The 20,260-nt window shown below is 44.2% G+C and overlaps 1 protein-coding gene across 8 annotated transcripts in view; it reads right to left on the bottom strand.

The window, feature by feature from the left end:
- LOC144780983 (uncharacterized) overlaps window positions 1-20,260 on the bottom strand; it is a 1,867,627-nt gene that overhangs the window by 127,878 nt on the left and 1,719,489 nt on the right. For all 8 annotated transcript variants that reach the window (XM_078659579.1, XM_078659581.1, XM_078659578.1 and 5 more), the window contains 2 exons: window positions 19,522-19,686; window positions 882-989 (listed from right to left, as the gene is read on the bottom strand). In XM_078659579.1, coding sequence (XP_078515705.1) covers window positions 882-989; window positions 19,522-19,686 — 273 coding nt within the window. The remainder of the gene's footprint in view (window positions 1-881; window positions 990-19,521; window positions 19,687-20,260) is intronic.

The raw sequence follows: 20,260 nt of genomic DNA on the forward strand, positions 1-20,260 counted from the left end.
TTCATGGTGTCGGAGTCATTTTGTGTTTTTTCCTGTCCCTCACTGCCAGGTTTTTCCTAGCAGTGATGAACAGGAATAAAATGCATTATACCGTCCACCATACATAGGGCTGATGGTTTAATGTCCTTCCCCTGATGGTCCCTAATCCATTGGGCAGTTAAAATAAATATTCTGTTGACTGAGGAAACAATGGTTCTGTCCATGTAACACTTAAGGTTTGTCTGTGTCTAAATGAAGCAGGCAGAGGCATGGCTGCCGGAGTACTCGGTTACCTTTGTGATGGAGCACCTTATCTACAAAACTCTAAATTGGGTCCAAAGATGCAATGAATACTATCTTTGGTTTAAGCAAGTAGACACGAAAGTTTTAAGATTAACGAACACTAGTTACATTTCCCCCAAAAAAGTGAATACAAATCTCTCCAATACTGCTTCCACTGCAGTAGTATCGGTTTCACTTTACTGCACTCAAAATACTCAATTCCTCACCATTATATTTACCGTGCATGTATTTCCAATAAATCCCCACTGTTTTCCTAATCTTAATGCTCCTCTTTAGTTAAAGAGCTGTATTTGCATATATCTGCACAGAATATCAGCTAGCAGCATACTTGAACCCATATTGTACTCAGCAAATTACAGATACAAGCCTTACGTTATTTGTAATTATTTTTTCAGAAACCATCACTACTTCAGTAACTTTCTTAGCATCTATTTTATACACGGTGAGCATTTGAAAGCACAGTTAGAACCTCTGCCAGTCACAGTCTCTCTGTGGTTGCTCATTGAAAATTAAAGGATACCAACAATGTGTCAATGAACTTAAAACGGGGACTATATCTACACCATTGTCAGAAAAACAGTATTTCAGTGATACAGCACCTTGATGCGGATTGCTTTGAGATTTTCAATCACTGTGAATCCGTCTGGATCAAAGGTTTTTGAGCTTGAATGTTCATCTGGATACACCACGCCAAATGGGTGTGCAATCTATATTTAAAAAAAAATACATGAGTGTCACATTTTGCCGCACATGGCATCTTTCACACACGATTTAAAAACACAAGCTTGTATTGTAGCATGTATATGTATGTTGGGAGGTGATAATTGTAAAGACCTAGCTGACAGGATTTGGAGCTCTATATTAAGTCAAAAGTTGCAATACATCAAACAAATGAGTGGAGAGCATCACGATGTGGTGCTCTTTAAACAACTGTGGGGCATATTACCAACGTTAAGTGATATTTATCGCTAACGATACTTAGCAACGAATTTTTTAACGCTAGGCATCGTCAGAAATTATCGCAGATAAACCTTGCTATTATCAAGGTTTATCGCAAATGCGATAAAAAACGGCCGCAATGCATGAATATCGCTGAAAAGTCAGCGATATTCATGCATTACCGAGCTAATGCTCTTAGCCATGTTATCCCCCTCCCATTGGATAACATGGCTAAGAACTGCTTAGGGCAGGTGTTAGTTTTTGGAGATATTCGCGCTTAGCGCGAATATCTCCAAAAGTTGGTAATAGGAGATAGCGATGTTAGCGACTGTTTCCAGTCGCTAACATCTTGGCACGCCCACTTTGCATGTCATTAGTGATAAATATCACTGACATGCAAAGTGGGGCCCAAGATGGTCGCTATCTCCTACTAGCTGTCGCTAACTGGTGTTAGCGACAGCTAGGTAATAGGCAGATAATTTTATCTCCGCTTTCTTGGCTTTTAAAGCCAAAAAAGCGGAGATAAACCCCCTTGATAATATGCCCCTGTGTCTTCATCTCGTTCCTGAATTGGAAAAGAAATACATGGATAAAAGAATGTATTCCAGATAATCTTTATTTAACAAATAAAGTACAGTATTTGAGGGACCTTCATTAGAGTAAAGCTAAGGCAGACAACCGCTGCAGCAGACAAGTCTTGGCATGTATGTATTGCTTGATGGCAGGTGAATGGGAGCTTATCTTCAAATGTATTTTATAAATCAACCACAATTGGCGTGCACAAATGGTTAATGAAATTTTGATCACATTGCATATATCCTTCACCCTCGTTCATGTTAAATATATGTTTGCTACTCTTTTTTTGTCTCACCGACGATGTAAACAATTCTTGTCAAACAATTCTTGTCTCTGATTTTCCTAAACTTTGTCCTAGTAGGTAGAAAATTAGGTCTGATGTTTTAGGTCAAGGTGTGAGCACGTTTTTGCTGGACTTAGGGCCAGATTACGAGTTTGGCAGTGCATAGGAAGGGCAAACCTGTGGTGGCGGTTCGACTGCCGTCACACTGGGGGCCAGCCAGCAGTATTTTTAGTGTGGCAGTTGGGCTGCCACAGGACCGCTGCAACCACTGGGGATCCAGGATCCTAGGGCGGTCTCGCAAAGGTCAGAGGTATAAATGCTGGTGGTGCTGCAGCAGCACCGCCAAGTATATTATGAGTTACCTCAACACCACCCTTTACATGGCGGTAAGACCGCCATGAAAACAGGGGAACTATCACGGCTCCCTTGTGCCTCTGGGCCTTGGGGTGCATGCAGGGGGGCACATTTTGTGCCTCTCTGTAAATAACCATCCCCAGTTCCTGCATGGTGTGGCATGCATGCCACGCCATGCAGGAAGGTGTAGTCAGCATTCTGGGTGCAGCAGTGTGCCTCTTAGGCTGTTTTAGCCTGACATACTGCAGCTATCAGACTTCCGCAGGACCACATACCAGACCAGGAAAAAACTCCTGATCTTGTGGGCTGTTGAACCACTTTTTTGGCCGGCCCCCAGCGAACGGCGGGTTGCACCGTCAGCTGTGGTGCTGCCAAACTTGCAATCAGGCCCTGATCTTTCTTAAAAATGCTATTCAAAGGAACTAATACTAAGAATGAGCTATCAACACTCTTAAACCTTATCTTTATCACTTCTAAATGTCTTGTACCGTTTTGTCTTGGTCAAAGGTATGCAAAAGAAAGTTCCTTCTAAAAGGTGTCTTACAATCTGGCATGTTTTCTCATTATAGAATCTATAATATTTTCTAAGTATCCCTTAATTAGATTTTTCCAGTTACATGATTCTTAGCAGGTACTAATAAACTACCTAGCATCACCTTATCTGGACAATATGCCAGGTGTGCAATTTCCGTTTTCGGCCCAGCCTTAACCTCCCGCCTTTCCATCCCACTGATACCTCACTGGTGAAAGCCGGTTTGATCAATGCTAGGTCATTGGTCAAACATGCAGCAGATATCTTTGAGCTGCTGAGTGACAATCTGTTGGACCTATTATTCATTACGGAAACTTGGCTCAATGACACTTGTGCCCCTTCTGTTGAACTTGCTATTCCACGTGGATTTAAAATATTTAGGTCTGACCGCCTTCTGGGTAGAGGTGGCGGAACCGCGGTTGTTTTCAGAGAACAGTGGATTTTCTCCTTTGACTCCCAAGAACAACTGGCTGAGGCGGAGATGCTACACTTCTCTCTGATATTCAATGCCCACTCATCCATTGGTGGCACGCTGGTTTACCGTCCTCCTGGCTATATCGGCAATTTCGTACAGGTCCTGGAAGAAGTTATAGTTCCTAGGATTTTGCGTCATTCCCGGTACCTCCTTCTGGGGGATTTTAATATCCATGTTGATAGCCCGGACCTACCAGAGGCGGTTCGCCTTGCAGAAGTTCTCTCTATGGCCCAACTAAAACAATGGGTGGTCGCTCCAACCCACCTAGGCGGCCATATTTTGGATCTGGTATGCACAAACTTTGACATCAACATGGTCCATCCTGAGCCAGTAACCTGGTCTGACCATAAGCTCATCAGATTCTCCTGGCCTCTATTGTCCTCTACTGCGATCCAGCCCCAAATTGCCCACACACAGAAGATCAACTTAAATACTCTCTCAGCTGGTCTTGTTGCCTCTCGCCCACTGCTCCCTCCTGACATTGATGCTGCAGCCAGCGCATTTAACCTATGGGTGGAGTGTGCGACTGCCGCAACAATTAAGAGCAGTCGGGTCTGTAGACTCCGTTCTACCCCTTCTAAACCTTGGTTTTGTCCTGCTCTCCGAGACCTTAAATCAGGCTGTAAAAAGCTGGAGAGGTTATGGAGACTAGCTTACCTGCCTGAGGCGAAAAAGGATCTACGGACTGCACAAAAAAAGTATTATGCAGCCATCAGATCTGCCAAAAGTAGCTACTATGCAGGGCGCATCAGCAAAGCTAACAACAACAGCAAGGAAATATTTGCGATTGTCAATAGCTTTGTATCCCCCTGTGCATCAAAACCTTTGCTGTCCGCATCAGAAGAATGGTGCGAAGAACTATCTGAGTTCTTCGTTGAAAAAATTGCCAAAATTCAGGTGGACCTGCAAAATGTTTGTAATGGCCCTTCGTCTCTCCTAACAACTCCGCTTCCTTTAATGCCCAGACGCATCGCCCAACTGGCCAACTTTACCCCTCAACTAGATTCGGACATCACTGCCATTGTTGCTGCCTTAAAATCTGGATCTCCCTCTGACCCTTGCCCGGCCAGAGTACTTGCGGGTGTAGCGGAATCGGTGGGAAAGGAGGTAACCAAGATCATTAACCTCTCGCTCCACTCAGCTACCGTCCCTGACTGTTGGAAACAAGCAAAACTGCTCCCACTATTAAAAAAAAATGGTCTTGATCCGGCCACCCCGTCCAATTTTCGACCAATATCTTTGCTGCCAGCGCTTGCAAAAGTATGCGAAAAGATTGTTTTTGGTCAACTGGAGAAATTCGTGGAATCCACGGAGGCCCTACACCCAGCCCAGTCTGGCTTCAGGGCCGCCTATAGTACTGAGACGGCTTTAGTCGAAATATCGGAGGCTATTCGGGAGTGTCTTGACGGGGGTGGCAGAGCGGCTCTGATTTTATTGGACCTCTCTGCTGCCTTCGATACGGTGCCTCACTCCCTTCTACTCTCCAGACTAGCCGATATAGGTATTACTGGCTCCGCATTTGACTGGCTGACCTCATTTTAAAAAAACCGCACGCAACAAGTTTGGTTGCCCCCCTTTGCTTCCACTCCTAAACTGCTTTCTACTGGTGTTCCTCAGGGGTCCATGTTAAGCCCATTGCTTTTCAATATTTATCTTACCCCTCTGATTTACCTGGCTGAACAGTTAGGGGCAAAAATGATGGCGTACGCCGACGATACGCAACTTCTGTTTACTTGGCCCAAAGATAATTTAGATACGTCGGCGGCCCAATTATGCCTATCCTCTGTCTTCCAATGGTTAGCTAACGCCCAGCTAAAATGTAATGAAAGCAAATCCGAGATCCTGCTATATGGTTCTTTTCCTGAGGATTTTAGTGATTGTCTTTGGCCTACCGACCTACCCCCTCCAAAAGCTGCTTCGGGCCCAGTGAAAAATTTGGGGGTTTGGTTTGGTAAGAACCTTAAGTTCGAGGACCATATAAATAAAGTCACTGGAGTTTGTTTTTTCACTTTAAAAACTTTGCGCAGGTTTTTCCCTCTGTTACCGAAAGAAGCTAAAGAGACTGTCATTCGGGCATTAATACTCTCTCGGTTAGACTACGCTAATGGACTGTTTTCTGGCTTGCCGGCTTACCTGATTCACCGCCTTCAGGTTATTCAGAACGCCGCTGCCAGACTTCTGTTTAATGTCCCAAGGCGTTCCAGTGCTCGACCTCTTCTCCGTGCTTTGCACTGGCTCCCTGTTGCCCACAGGATTTTGTTTAAAATCCTAGTGCTGGCGTATCGGGCCATCCACCACACTGGTCCTGTCTACCTGAGAAAAAGGTTCTGCTTGTATATTCCCAATCGCCCTTTGCGCTCGGCCAATCTGTGCCAAATGACTGTCCCCAAATTTAAATATTGCAGACTTGGTGGCCAATCAATCTCAGTGAGAGCAGCGAAATCCTGGAATACTTTACCTCTTCATTTAAAAACTGCACCGACTCTTGGTTCTTTTAAGAAGGGTCTTAAAACCCATCTTTTCAATATTATAGTCTAAACCTCCCTACTTTCTGTATTCCTAGTTATTTACGCTCCCCCAGTCTGCTCTGCCTTCAACGCGCCAGGATACTATTTTTTTAGTAATAGAGCGCGATATAAAAGCCTTTAATAATAATAATAATAATAATAATATTCTGTACTACTAGATCAGGGGTTCCTGTTTTTTCACCAGATGAACAATATATTTACCTTCAGTAACGCTTTTTCTGGCGGATACAGTATCTGCCTGTGGATTCCTCACCTTATGAATTACCGCTGTGCCAGCATTTCACGGAAATTCTTTTCTTAGCTCTCCCATGTCGACGAGGACATAACAATAGCATGACTCCGCTCGCGACTGTATGACGTCACCGGAACCATAAGAAGCCCTGGTTGGCGTGCTGACGTCAGTTACGCACATTTTTTTCCGTGCCCTCGAGGCAAACGGGCGGACTGACAACATAATACAAGTGCACACAGTATACCAGATAAATACACAAATACATACAGTATATTGATAAAGAAAAAGCCAAAACCAAAGCATTTCCTAGCAATACACTGTATGGAATATAAACATTTGAAAAATAACAATGTCAAACAGTCAGAAGCTTTTCTGTATAAGCAGGTGGACAATGGAGAGGCGGGTGGGTCATTGAGGAATTCAAAGGCAGATACTGTATCCACCAATAAAAGCATTACCAAAGGTAAATAACTTGTTCTTCTGATGGATACATCTTCCTATGGATTCCTCACCCTATGAATTGAATCCCTAAACTGTACCCCTCCCGGAGGAGGGTGTCCGCCTACCTATACCAAAACATCTTGCAGCACAGAACGTGCTGCAAGATGTTGGATCCTAACCTCAGAATCCAAGCAGAAATGCTTCGCAAAGGTGTGGCGAGAGGCCCAAGTTGCCACCTTACAGATGTCTACAATAGGAACACCTCTAGCCAAAGCAGAAGAATAAAGAGTTATCCCTGGTGTGAAGGAGCTCTAATACCTTCAGGCGGCTCCTTCTTTGCCAAGGCGAAGCAGATCTTGATGCACAAAATGATCCACCTGCCCTTTATTCTACCAACATAGCCCAGAAACAGCTAATCATTCATATTCCGTGGTCCTGTGCAGGTAGAAGCTGACAGCCCTACTAGGATCCAGGCGGTGAATTCTCTCCTCCTCCTTGGAAGGGTGAGGGGGAGGATAAAAGGTAGGTAAGGAAATAGATTGTCCCAGATGGAAAGGAGTGACCACCTTAGACAGGAAAGCAGCTCTGGCCCAGAGAACCACCTTTTCTGCATGAACGGTTAAAAACGGAGGCTTAGACTAAAAGCCTAAAGCTCACTTACCCTCCTGGCTCAGGTAATAGCAATCAGAAAAAACATCTTGAAAGTAAGAAGTCTCAACAGACAACTATGAAGAGGCTTAAAAGGAGACCCCAACAGAAAAGTCAGTACTAAATTCAAATCCCACTGAGGCATAATGAAGGGAGTGGGAGGAAACCTATTGATGAGGCCCTTAATAAACCTCATAACAATGGGTACTGAAAACAAAGACGGCTGGTCCGACAAACAGAGAAAACCAAACAAGGCTAACAAGTAACCCTTTAGCCTAGCCACAGCACAACCTTGCAGAGCCAAAGAAAATGAAGAGTCAAGAACATCCGATAAACGGGCCTTCAAAGGATCAATGGACCTCTCTCCACACCATTTCACAAAGTTAGACCACCTAGAGGAATAACTAGATTTGGTGGAGTGTCTCCTGTATGATAAAATATCATCCACCACAACCAGTGGGAGAGAGAAAGAACTCAGACTGCCCCGTTCAATCTCCAGGCATGAAGGTGCAGGCTCTGAAGGTGGGGGTGTAGAACCTGCCCCTACGACTGTGAGAGGAGGTCGAGGTGTGCGAAGAGAGGTGAAGATATGCGTACCACACCCTTCTTGGCCAATCCGGAGTGATCAATATGAATTGTGCCCGGCCTTGGCGAATCTTCCTGAGAACTCGACGAATCAAAGGTATGGGAGGAAACGTGTGAAGGAGTTGCAAGCTCCAATCCACTTGAAACGCGTCCCCCAACACTCCCTGCATCAAATATTGAAGACTACAGAACTACGGGCAGTGTACTTTCTAAACAAGTAGCAAAGAGGTCCAACCAAGGATGCCCCCACATCCGGAAGATGCGATGGACTACCCCGGATGAAGCCCCCACTCGTGATCGGGCGAATATCGCAGACTGAGACTGTCCGCACGCACATTGGGCACACCGGCCGGATGATTTGCAAACAGACAAATATGATGGCTCTGAGCCCAGGACCAGAGTTCCCGAGCCTCTCTGCAGAGATGATACAACCCTACCCCTCCCTGTTAGTTTATGTAACACATCGCGGTTGTGTTGTCCGTCAGGACTTGAATCGACGGATCGCAAAGGGAGGAAAGAAAGGCCTTGAGAGCCAAACGTATTGCCCACAATTCCAGAAGGTGAATGCCAACGCAACCTTTCCTCAGATACAAGAGCCTTGATCTCCAGATCCCCCAGATGAGCACCCCACCCTAGAGTGGATGCACCCATGATCACTGTGACCACCGGTGGAGGAGGTTGTAAAGGCCTTCCTTGAGGCAAATTGCCTGGCACACTCCACCAAGACAGCTCCGCTGCAGTGTCCCTGGAGATCCTGAACTTTTCCCTGAGATCTCTATTGTGCTGAAACCACTGCCTGTGGAGGTACCACTGGAGTGCCCTCATGTGCCAGCGTGCATGGTTGACCAACAGTATGCAGGAAGTGAACAGACCGAGCAGGCGTAGGACCTTCAGGACTGGAACAACCGCTCCATCATGAAACAAAAGAATCCTTTCCTGAATGTCAAGAATCCTCTGCGGCGGCGGAAAAGCTCCACACACAGTAGTGTCCAGTGCTGCCCCTATGAACAGGCTGCGCTGAGAGGGTGACAGGTGAGATTTGGGTATATTTATTGAGAAACCCAAGTTGAACAACAATTGCGTTGTAACTTGAAAGTGACACAGTACCAGCTCCAGCGACCTTGCTTTGAGCAGCCAGTGGTCTAGATAGGGGGAAAACTGAATCTCTGACCTTCTAAGATGTGCTGCCACCACCGCCATCACCTTTGTGAAGACCTGAGGCACGGAAGTGAGAACAAACGGAAGGACCACAAACTGGTAGTGTTGAGACCCTACCTTAAACCGGAGATACTTTCTATGCGACTTCAGAATAGGGATGTGGAAATATGCATACTGCGAGTTGATCGACACCATCCAGGTTTCCTGCTGCAGCAACAGAAGAACCTGAGCTATGGTAAACATATTGAATCTCTCCCGCTTGAGATAAATATTCAAAACCCTGAGGTCCAGGATAGGCCTCAACCACCCGTCCTTTTTGGGGATCAGGGAAATACCGGGAGTAGCATTCCTGACCCCTTTCCTGCTCCTGAGCTACCTCTATCGCACCTTTCTGCAGTAAGACAAGAACCTCCCGCTGCAAAAGCAGCAAATGGTCCTCTGAACAACATCCCTGGGGAGGAGGGTAAGGAGGTGGAATCTCTTGAAAAGGTAGGGCGTACCCATTTTCCACAAGTTTCAAAACACAACGGGCCGAAGTAACCAATTTCCAATCTTGAAAAAAATGGGACACGCAGCCCCCTAGAGGACCAGCATGCTCCAAGATGGGGGAGCTGGAGCTGATTTTCTGCAGAACTGGTGGTTTGTACAGGAGAGGAGGAGGAGGAGGAAGAATGAAGTCAAGAAGCTCCTCACACACGGCCTCTACCCTTTCCTCTGTATGACTTTTACAGAGGATTCTGCTGTTGTTGCTGCTGTGGCTGTTGTCTGCCTCAAAAGGAATCCACCTTCCTCAAGCCTTGATACCTTATGTAACCATAACCCGTGGACTGGGTCTACAGGCCCAAGGATCTTGCAGTAGCCCTCCTGTCCTTGAAACGCTGCAGTGCAGAATCTGCCTTTGCTCCAAACAGTCTAGATCCATCAAAGGGTAGTTCGAGCAAAGCAGCTTGTACATCAGGAGAGAAACCTGAAGACCTAAGCCAGGCATGTCTCCTGGTAGCCACCAAAGATCCCATTACCCGGGCGACCGAGTCCGCCGTGGCCAGACCCGACTGAATGACTTAATGGGCTGCCACTTGAGCATCTGATAACACCTCCAGAAAGTGAACACGATCAACCTCAGGCAACTTAGGAGCTTGAATGTATCTCCCTAGCATTAATGTGGCGCTTGTAGATTTAAGAGCCATACTTGCTGCGGAGAACACCTTTTTAGCAGACTGTTCAAGTTTTTTCGAGTCTCTATACCCCGGGGTAGTAGGGAAAAACCCAGCTGGCTGCTTGGAACAAGACGCCTGAACTACCAAGCTTTCCGGAAGAAGGCCTGGCTGAAAGGAAGCTGGATCACCAGGAGCAGGGTTGTAACGCCATGCCACTGAACTAGAAACTGTAGGAGAAGACACGGGCTTCCGCCACACCTCCATAATTGGCTCTGTCAATGCCTCATTAAAAGGCAGCAGAGGCTCAACAGTAGTGGAGGAAGAATGCAACACTTCAGTCAATACATTTGATCTCACCTCAGCTAAGGTTATCTGTAGGCCCAACAGATCAGCAGCCTTCCTGATGACTGTGTGGTAAGGAGCAACATCCTGTGAAGGCAAGGTCTTTGGAGAAGAAAGCTCCCATTCGGGGGAAGTATCCAGGCCACTTATCTCCTGCAGCCCTTTGAAGTTGTCCATGGAATCGAGGATATCCGCTTCCTCATGTTCCTGCTGGTACTCTTCTTCCAGCAGTCTCTGCGCTTCCCTCCTGGAACGCTGCTTCGGGATCGGCTGCGCCGGTGACAACGGTGCTGGTGTTGAAGAAGGACCTTCCGAAGCAGGCAACGGCGCCGAATGAATCCGGGATGACATCTGTCCAACACCAGATGGCGCCAGTGATTGAGGTATTGGAGTCGAAAACCTTGGTGCCGGAAACTGGCCTGACAGAGCCGTAGGCATGAAAGGCACGAAAGGCGCCTGGGCATACTGGTGAGGAATGCCCAAATTAAAGGCAAGCGGACCCACGGGGCCAGGGGGTGCACTGGTAGGGTAAGATGCCTTGGCAAACATGCCAAACATCGCATTGAGGAAATGCAAAGGATCCGCCCCATGTCCTGGAAAAGGAGGATAAGGATCATGCAACTATGTTTGACCCATCCAATGTGCCAATTCAAGCTTCTATTACTAACAACAGAGATCTTTATGGAACAAGTAACCGAGTGCCTGATTGATTATGGTATCTCCAAAATCGTTATAACAACATGTACATGCATTTGATTTGTATGGAGACTGTATTTGGTAAAAAACACGATATGTCTTTGATACACCTTGACTCGAGATTTGGGACTAATTAGTTTTCCATTTCTTTCATCTTTTTTTATATATAGACCCCTGAGGAAGGGCCCTGAAAGTGACCCAAAATGCATTGAGTATAATTCATGGGATTGATTTAATTTGCTGTGAATAAATGAAGAAATCATGAAAAGAATGTAATCCAATAAAAGAAGTTTGAAACTTATTGCAAAAAGGACATGTGTTTTTTGAGAAATTCTTTTTGAGAAATTGATAAGGAACAAACGGTTCCCTGGAAATAAGTGGGCACCTTCTACAGGACGGGAGGTCTCCCAACCAGATCAGTTACCACCTTTGACAGGCAGACAGGGCTGAGAATGTCAAACATTAGTCACATTCATCACAGAACACTGAAGTAGACACAATCTCGATCAAAGCTCACCTGTTAAAGATCATCAGGTCTGGCACACAGCCAGACACATGCAAGGTCCCTTTCTGAAAGTCTGATAAGACTGGTAGAAAAAGACTAATAAGTTACACATACTTCTAGCAGACAGGTAGGGCTAAGGCTGACTTGGACAACTGACAGGTTCCTGGGAGAGTCGTGCTCTTTCTTTCGCTAGGGTTGGCCTCTCATCCTGTATGTCTTTGAGGTGCCAGTTTGTCTCCAATTCCTTCTGCTACAGGGTCTCAATCATTCTTTGAGTCTTAGATTATTCCGCTTTTTCCATGTCTGCTCATGCTTCCCTCCTGCCAGGTAGATCCCTGTCTGCCAACATTTAACATCAGGTGGATTGGTTGCAGCAGTGATCCCCAATATACCTACCTGAACGGCTGCTCCACCACAGCAGACTACTGCTCTACATTCCTCTCCTGCACCGTCTTGGATCTTTTCACCCTGCCTTGTGATCACAAGCATCCAGTGATCCTTTCTCAGCCCATCATGGTCTTCTTTCCCACTTAGGTGGGAATGTCGATTCTCAGAGGTATAATGTACATAGAATTGTGATTGTATTAAAGACAAGGAGGCTAGCATTATGCATGACCTTTTATTCAACACTTCTGAGCAGCACCTTAAAAGCTTCTAAGAACAACAAGAAATCACAATAATCCAGAACTCCAAACACCATATAACCCATCAACATACTAGGCTCATCCTCTCTTGTTTGCTGCTTCCGAGCAGGTATGTATACTCTTTCTTGATATGATTGAATTTAAGGTTTTTTAATGTACTTTTATTGGTCATAATGGTTTTATTGTGATTGAGGAGGAAAAAACAAATCCTTTCTGTCATAGTCTTTGTTCACCTTCCCTTTTAATTTAAAAAAACACACCCTCTGGATGGTAAAATCTTCCAGATATATCTAAAGCTTGAACATCTGATACCCTCCTCTAGCATATCAAACATAATAATGCAGCCAATTTCCAAGTTAAGTGTTTAACTATCAAATAGCAGTTACTTTGGCAACTTTCAAACAATTTGAAAAGCAAACTAACATAAGCAAAAAATTATACCTTGTACCTGGTGGTTTCCTCAAACGAATACCTTTCATAATCCTGCAAACCAATTGTCCTCTGCCTACTGACATACCCTCAACCAGAGAGTGAATAGCAGTAATAGCTGGCCTATAACAATTGATTGTCCTATAACTAAACCTCTCTTAAATCCACCAAACAATTTGCAATCATAAGTCATCTGCCTCAGCGGGATCCAAATCCCTTTCCACGCATCAGCATAATCAAATCTTCCATGCACTTGCACATCTCTTCTTTGTTCCTTTTCCCCAAGATTAATAAAATAATTCCAAAGCTTGAGAATCTTTCAGATCTTCTGAAATGCTCCAAACTAGAAGGTTGAGCACCCCTGACTCTACAAGAGGATGCTCTAGACCGTCCACATTTCCTAGAAGTCCGACCTCTGCCAACAGCAAAAAAGGATCTGCTATTGCCAATTCCATCACCAATGGGTACCGACCCTGAGTTTTCCAAAACGGAGTCACCAACACTATTCCACACTTCTGTTTCCTCACTTGCATTAATACCCTCTGGATCATTGAAAATGGAGGGAAGGCATACCCCCGCATTCCCCTCCAATTCAGAGTAAAAGCATCTACTGCTACTGCACCTGGATCCGGTCTGCAACTCTCATAAATGCCCAACTGATTATTAATCGTAAAGCAAATCAATCTACTTTCAACGGTCCCAATCCCTTTTCTATCAACCGAAAAACCCTCTGATCCAGCTTCCAATTGCAAAAATCCTTTAAGTTCCTTGAATTCCAGTCCGCTATCACATTCTCCTGCCCTTGTAAATATTTCGTGTCGGATTCACCTTCAATTTCATGCAAAATCTACAGAAATCTTTTGCCAACTCTGACAACTTCTTTGACTTGCTCCCTCCTAATTTGTTTATGTAAGTTACCGCAGTCATATTGTCCATCTCCAACAAAATCAAACTTCCCTTTAATTCAACTCTAAAACTTCAAATCGACAATTCTCCTGCCTTATATTGTAAACAATGTATGTGCTCCACTCTCTCGCATTCCTTCCATTTCCCCCCTGCCTGCTGATCCTCCAATCTTGCGCCTCAACCTAAGTTGTTCGCATCCGTTTTCCAGCAGGAAATCCGAACGAGTTCCAAATATTGTCCATCCATTCCATGCCTCTAAATTCTCCAACCACCACATCAATTCTTCCTTTGCTATTGCATCTAACTCCACCTTGTCTCCATACCAAGGCCCTTTGCTCAGTGCTACCTTCTTCACTCTCTATAAATCTCTGTAATGTAATGGTCCCAGAAACTCTGCCTGAATTGATGATGACAAAAGCCCAATCACTCTCGCCGACTGTCGTAAAGTCACCAAATCTTTTTTTAGTAAAGACTTCACTTCTCTCTTTATCAAAGAAATCTTCCTCTCCGGCAACTCTAACTTCTTTTCCACAGTGACCACCACAAAACCCAAGAACTCCGTTCTCTGTTCCCCTTTCAATTTTGACTTCCCCAAGTTTACTACAAATCCTAACCTTTCTAAAAGGTCCTGAACCATCTTCACATTCTCCTCCAACGTCATAATATCCTGATTCACCGACAAAAAATATAATCATGATAGACTATTAAACAAACTCGTCATTCTCTTAAATAACCTACAACCGGTCTCAAAAACATTGAAAAACACCATGATGCAGACGAAGGACCAAGTGGAAGACATTTGAACTGATACAACTGGCCTCCCCATCTGAATTGTAGATAACGCTGATTCTCCTTCACCATAGCTATTGAAAAAAACATTTTTTAAGTCTATCTTTTCCACCCAATCTCCTTCTACCAAAATATCTCTTAAAAGATGGATTCCCTCCATCTTGAAGTGTCTGTAAATCACAAAATAATTCAACTCCCCTAAATTTATTATGGGTCTCCAACCCTTGTCTTTCTTTTCAACTACAAAAACGGTTCTTACAAACCCTTTTAATTCCACGGATACCTTTATTATAGATTTTTTTACCTATCATCTCCTTTATTATTCGTTCTATAACCTTCCTTGTTTCTTCTTTGAATATTATCTCCCTTGGTTCTTTTCTCTGGATTGGCTCCATGGCAAATGTTATCACATATCCTTTTATTGCTTGTTTCTAACACCCTCATATCTTTTGTTAAACTCTCCCACTCTTTTCCATCAATGACTCTACAAACTCCAAGGAGTTCCTCAGGAATTCCATGTTGTTCATCAAAATTTGGATGAACAAAAATTAATTAAAACTAAACTCTTAAAACTGTTATGAAAAAAAAAACTAAACTCTGAATAAACTGAAATCATCATCCCTAACAACAAACGTCTGCACTGGACACCTGCCCATTAGCCTATGGAGTTAGGACCTACACCGGCCCCTACGAATTTGATAAAGAGACTAAGCATACATATCGACTCACAATATCACCATGAACACGCAGATTGGGGCGGTCACCTCTGCCTGTTTTTCCAACTGCGGAAACTGAAAACAATCAGAAGGTTTTTCAGCACAGAGACCAGCATTTATATCATCATGGCCTTGATCCTATCAAAAATCGATTACTCAAAGGCATTTTACCTAGGCCTCCAGTGCAACCGGAATCACCGTCTGCAGCTGATACAAATTCAGGCAGCTAGAATTATCTATCAACAAGGCAGAAGCTGTCACCCCAAGCCGCTGCTGAAAGAGCTGCACTGGCTTTCAGTGGAGCTGCATTCTATGTTCAAAACAGGTTGCATCCTGTTCAAAGCTATACATGGTATTAGCCCAAAGTACATATCCTCAAAATTCACAGGTACTTTCCACAGAGCACTTTAAGATCCATGCACATGAATCTATTGGTGGTTCTGGGTTTCAGACAAAAATGGATGGGAGGGTCGCATTTCTCAAACAGGGACCCAAATTTTGGAACACTCTGCCCAGGTCCTTGTGACTAAAAACAGACCATTTGCGTTTCAGGAAAAAGCTGAAGACCTGCCTTTTTTCCCAAGCTTATAGTTACTCTAATCCAAACAATGGTTTGAGAGCCAAACTAACAAGTAAAGTTAGTTATATTTAAAATTTAAGAAAGAACCTGGAATAAGGAAAACCAAGTGCTATTTCAATTTCACATTACCCAGGTACCAATAATTATGTCAGAAAACTAATATTTAATGTAAATTGAACAAAAAACATATTGCAAACATATACACATCAATAATGGCGCTCATATAGTTACACACACAGTGTTAAGGTTGTGGACAATAACAAGTGTAAACTGTACGGACAATGGCAGAGGAAAAAAAAAAAAAACAGGTATCAAAATAAAACAAAAATGCACAATACAACAAATGTGTCTTTTCTCATTTAGGCCACAATACAAGTATCATGACGTTTCGACTCAAGGATACTTTGAGGGTCATCATCAGGACAAAAGCATCATATGTAGGAGCGTCTACTATATTTTCTCAATAAACACAAAGAAAGAACCACCATAAATTGTGCATTGGGCACTTAAACTTGAAATTGGTACAACACAAATTTGTAGGTATGTCAGAAGGGTTCTCAAAGAGATCCTCAAATTCAAAATAGTGAATAAGTCATGGCCGTGACTTTGTTTTGAGCTGACGTGCCGATCGGACACTGCGCCTTTAAAGTTATCACCCACCATTAATTGTCTGTACCGACTTTGATTTTTTGCATTTACATGATGGTTGGTGCCACCGATCATTGAATACCTATTTGGATCCTACAGCCATCTTTGGCACACATCCTCACTATTTTCAATTAGAACCCTGGTTGTGTATTGACTGTCTGGGGTTGGATGTGACAGGGTCTGGGGAGGTGTCCTGACACCAGGGAGGAGTAGGTAAGACAGCAACAGGCTGACATGAATTTGGTGTGGTGGGAGGAGTAGCCCCTTTGATGCGAAGAGGGCTGTGCCACAAAAGAATGGCTCCACCTCCTGCGGTGTGTCTGAGGCCAAGACCCTCACTATCAAAGAAAGAAGGTTTGTACTGGCAGGAAGAAACCCAGAACTGGTTTGGACCAGGCTCAGAGCCCCATGAACACTAAGACCTCAAATGCATTTAGGGGTATAAATGTGAGAGCTGAAACACCTGAACACAAGACTGAACTCAAGCCTGAAAAAGGATTGAAACTCCTTCGTGATCACGAGGAACGTCTGCCAAAGAAGAACAGCTGAAGAGACTGAAGAGTAGGACTGCCCTTGCTATGTGTTCTGGGGCTGGCCTGCAGTTTGCTTATTTGACCAAGAAAAGTACAAGGGACTTTGCTGTGTGAGGTGTCCCCCTGCTTGAAAGGACTTTGCTGTGTGCTGTGTGCTGTGTCCTGAAGTAACTTGTCTCCAAGGGCCAGAGAGGAGCTGGCTCCCTGTTGTGGAAACTCAGGAGCATCCAAGTTTCCAAGTGCGTCTCAGCGATGCTGTGTGCGTGTGCTTTTTGCAGCCTGAGACCTTCGTGAGAATTGCCCCGTGACCATGTGCCCCGGAGCAGTCTTGCGCTCTCCTTTGATAGACAGCATGACCAGAAGTGCTGTGATCGTTATCGCCATCGGTGATCGGCCAAGGGGGAGCTGTGAGAAATAAGCGCCACCTGCCCGAGCCAGCCTTTGCCAAGGAGAGACCAGTGAACCTTCACCATTGTGGGTCCGAGGTCCTTTGCCCAAGATCAACAGAGTCGCACCAGGAGCAGATCACCTGCGAGGCTGTCGCCTGGTAGCCCAACTCTCATTGCGAGGAGCAGCCGTCACCAACCCGAAGTCGCAAAGCGTGACACCCAAGCCACGAAGAGAGGAGATTGAGACTGCACTCCCCCAGGTAACACTCAGCGAGAGTGCGTGTGTCGCTGCCTGGGGCAGAGTGGGTGTTATGAGAGACCACTCTCGGCCTTTCCCATCTTTGCTGCTCGAGCCTCCGCTTAAGTCAGTATCGCGTACTCGCCGAAGAGTGGCAGTACCAGGGTCGGATTGTGAAGCTGCACTTTGTTTCCTTCATAACAGTATTGGGGGCATTTTTTGGCAGTCGCTGGCAGCGAGTCAGCCAACAGTGGCATAGAGACCTTCACTAGCACCATGCTCGGTGCCAAATCGCTTTTACGATCTGCATTAGTACTTGCACTATGAATTGCATTATTATTTGCTTTTACGATCCGCATTAATACTTGCAATACGGACTGCATGATTCCTTGCTTTACGAACCGCATAAGTACTTGCATTAAGGACTGTCTTATTTATACATTAATAACTGCATTACAAACTGCACAGCATTGTATTAGGACTGCATTAGATCATCATGAACTGCTCATTAATACCGCAAGAACCTACAAGTGATTGTTGGCCTAATAAGAAGCCCAGTGAAAAATTACGAATACGCATATGCTGGATATTTTTATCGTTTGATCTCATCATATTTCTACTTGATAAAGATACAGCTATTTTCCTAAATCAGTGTGGTGTCCATTTGTGGTGTTATTACTGTGTTACTAGGAGTGTGGTTGCAAATACCTTACACATTGCCTTGGAGATAAGCCTGGCTGCTCGTGCCAAGCTATCGGAGGGTGAGGAGGGGTTATCTAAGAGTGTGTCCCTCCTTTCCCTGACTAGAAGCAAGGGTCCCTATTTGGACTAAGGTACCTACCTCAGCCAACTAGAGACCCACAGTTCTAATATTTGCCAAACCCATATATAAATAACCACACATTAGAAGAAAAAAAATATGTATGAGAACAGGCAGAAGTAAATAGTACCTTAAAATCAGGAGCTCTATTTGTAATTGTGAAAGCTTTCGGGGTCTACTCTGTGTCTAATTAGGTTTTTCAATTTTTTAAGGATTCCTCTTTCTTTTTAATATTAGAAAAAACAAATCTGCTATATTGTTTAGAATTCATTTGAATTAATTGTTTTCCAGTCGAAAATAATTGGTGTTACTGCCTGAAGCAAGTTCAAATGAGACTGCATTAAGCCCTCCATGAACATCTACGCAGAGGAGGAGAGAATGATAGCCCCAGGAGTGAAAAACACAAGATGAGAGAATAATAGCACCAGGAGTAAAAACACAAGAGGAGAGAACAATAGCACCAGGAGTGAACAACCCAAGATGGGAGAATGATTGCACCAGGAGTAAAAAACACAAGAGGAGAGAACAATAGCACCAGGAGTGAAAAACCCAAGATGAGAGAATGATTGCACCAGGAGTAAAAAACACAAGAGGAGAGAACAATAGCACCAGGAGTGAACAACCCAAGATGGGAGAATGATTGCACCAGGAGTAAAAAACACAAGAGGAGAGAACAATAGCACCAGGAGTGAAAAACCCAAGATGAGAGAATGATTGCACCAGGAGTAAAAAACACAAGAGGACAGAATGATAGCACCAGCAGTGAAAGCACAATAAGTGAGAATGATAGCTCCGGGAGTGAAAATCACAAGAGGAGAGAATGATAGCACCAGGAGTAAAAACACAAGAGGAGAAAATGATAGCATCAGGAGTGAAAACACAAGAGGTAAAAATGATAGCACTGGGAGTGAAAATGCAAGAGGAAAGAATGATAGCACCAGGAGTAAAAACACAAGAGAAGACAATGCCCATAACAGCACCCACAACCAACTCAAATGAATGTCCTCAAAGGGGAATTACCAACTCCAGAAATGAGCTCCGTGGTGGAATGAGGACATGGCTATGTCAACACAAAGTATGACTAGTATTGCTTTACCTCATAACCGGATGCTATTGAGTCAGAAGCACTGTCGGAAGTGGCGCTGTGGCTGTGGGGTGATGACAAACTTCCTTTAAGCGACGTCAATGATGCATTCTGTTCTTCACGCCTATTCGTCGGGGGATTTCCGATGTGGAATTTTACTTCTTCAAATTCAGATGACTGCATATGAAATTGAAACAACCCTTGAAATCGAGACCATTGTTATTACATCTAATTCACACTTGATGTTAGTTTATTACCACTGTGACACTATCCTCTGGTATGCAGAGAGAGTGAATGAATACTTGTGTCTATAGTGTGTAGGCTGGTTAAGATGTCACAATGACAAAGAGAGGGAGGGATCAATAGTCAAATAGCTGCAATCAGAAATGTGAATAAATGTCGAGGTTTTAGAGGTTGACTAGTGAGTAAAAGACATCCGAGTGAAGGAAGGGCACATTTATATTTTAAAAACGTGCTTCATACGTATCCTTGCAAGGCCGGAAAACATAAGAGTCTCTTTTGAAATGTAACGGTCAGGTGGCATGATCTAGAAAATCCTAAGGACAGCAAAGCCTTAGAAATCTACGAGGCAATCACGAATTTAGCTTCCAGAAGAGAGATTCTCAGAGCTTTAGTAGAGCTCATCAATACAATTAAGGGCTTAGTCATATCGATTTGCAGTTTTTAAATGTTCACAGTATCGTTATACTGCATTCTGAAATAGGCCCAAATTATCAACCTAAAAAACAAG

Source organism: Lissotriton helveticus, chromosome 9, assembly GCF_964261635.1.
Source record: "Lissotriton helveticus chromosome 9, aLisHel1.1, whole genome shotgun sequence".
Lineage (NCBI taxonomy): Eukaryota > Metazoa > Chordata > Amphibia > Caudata > Salamandridae > Lissotriton > Lissotriton helveticus.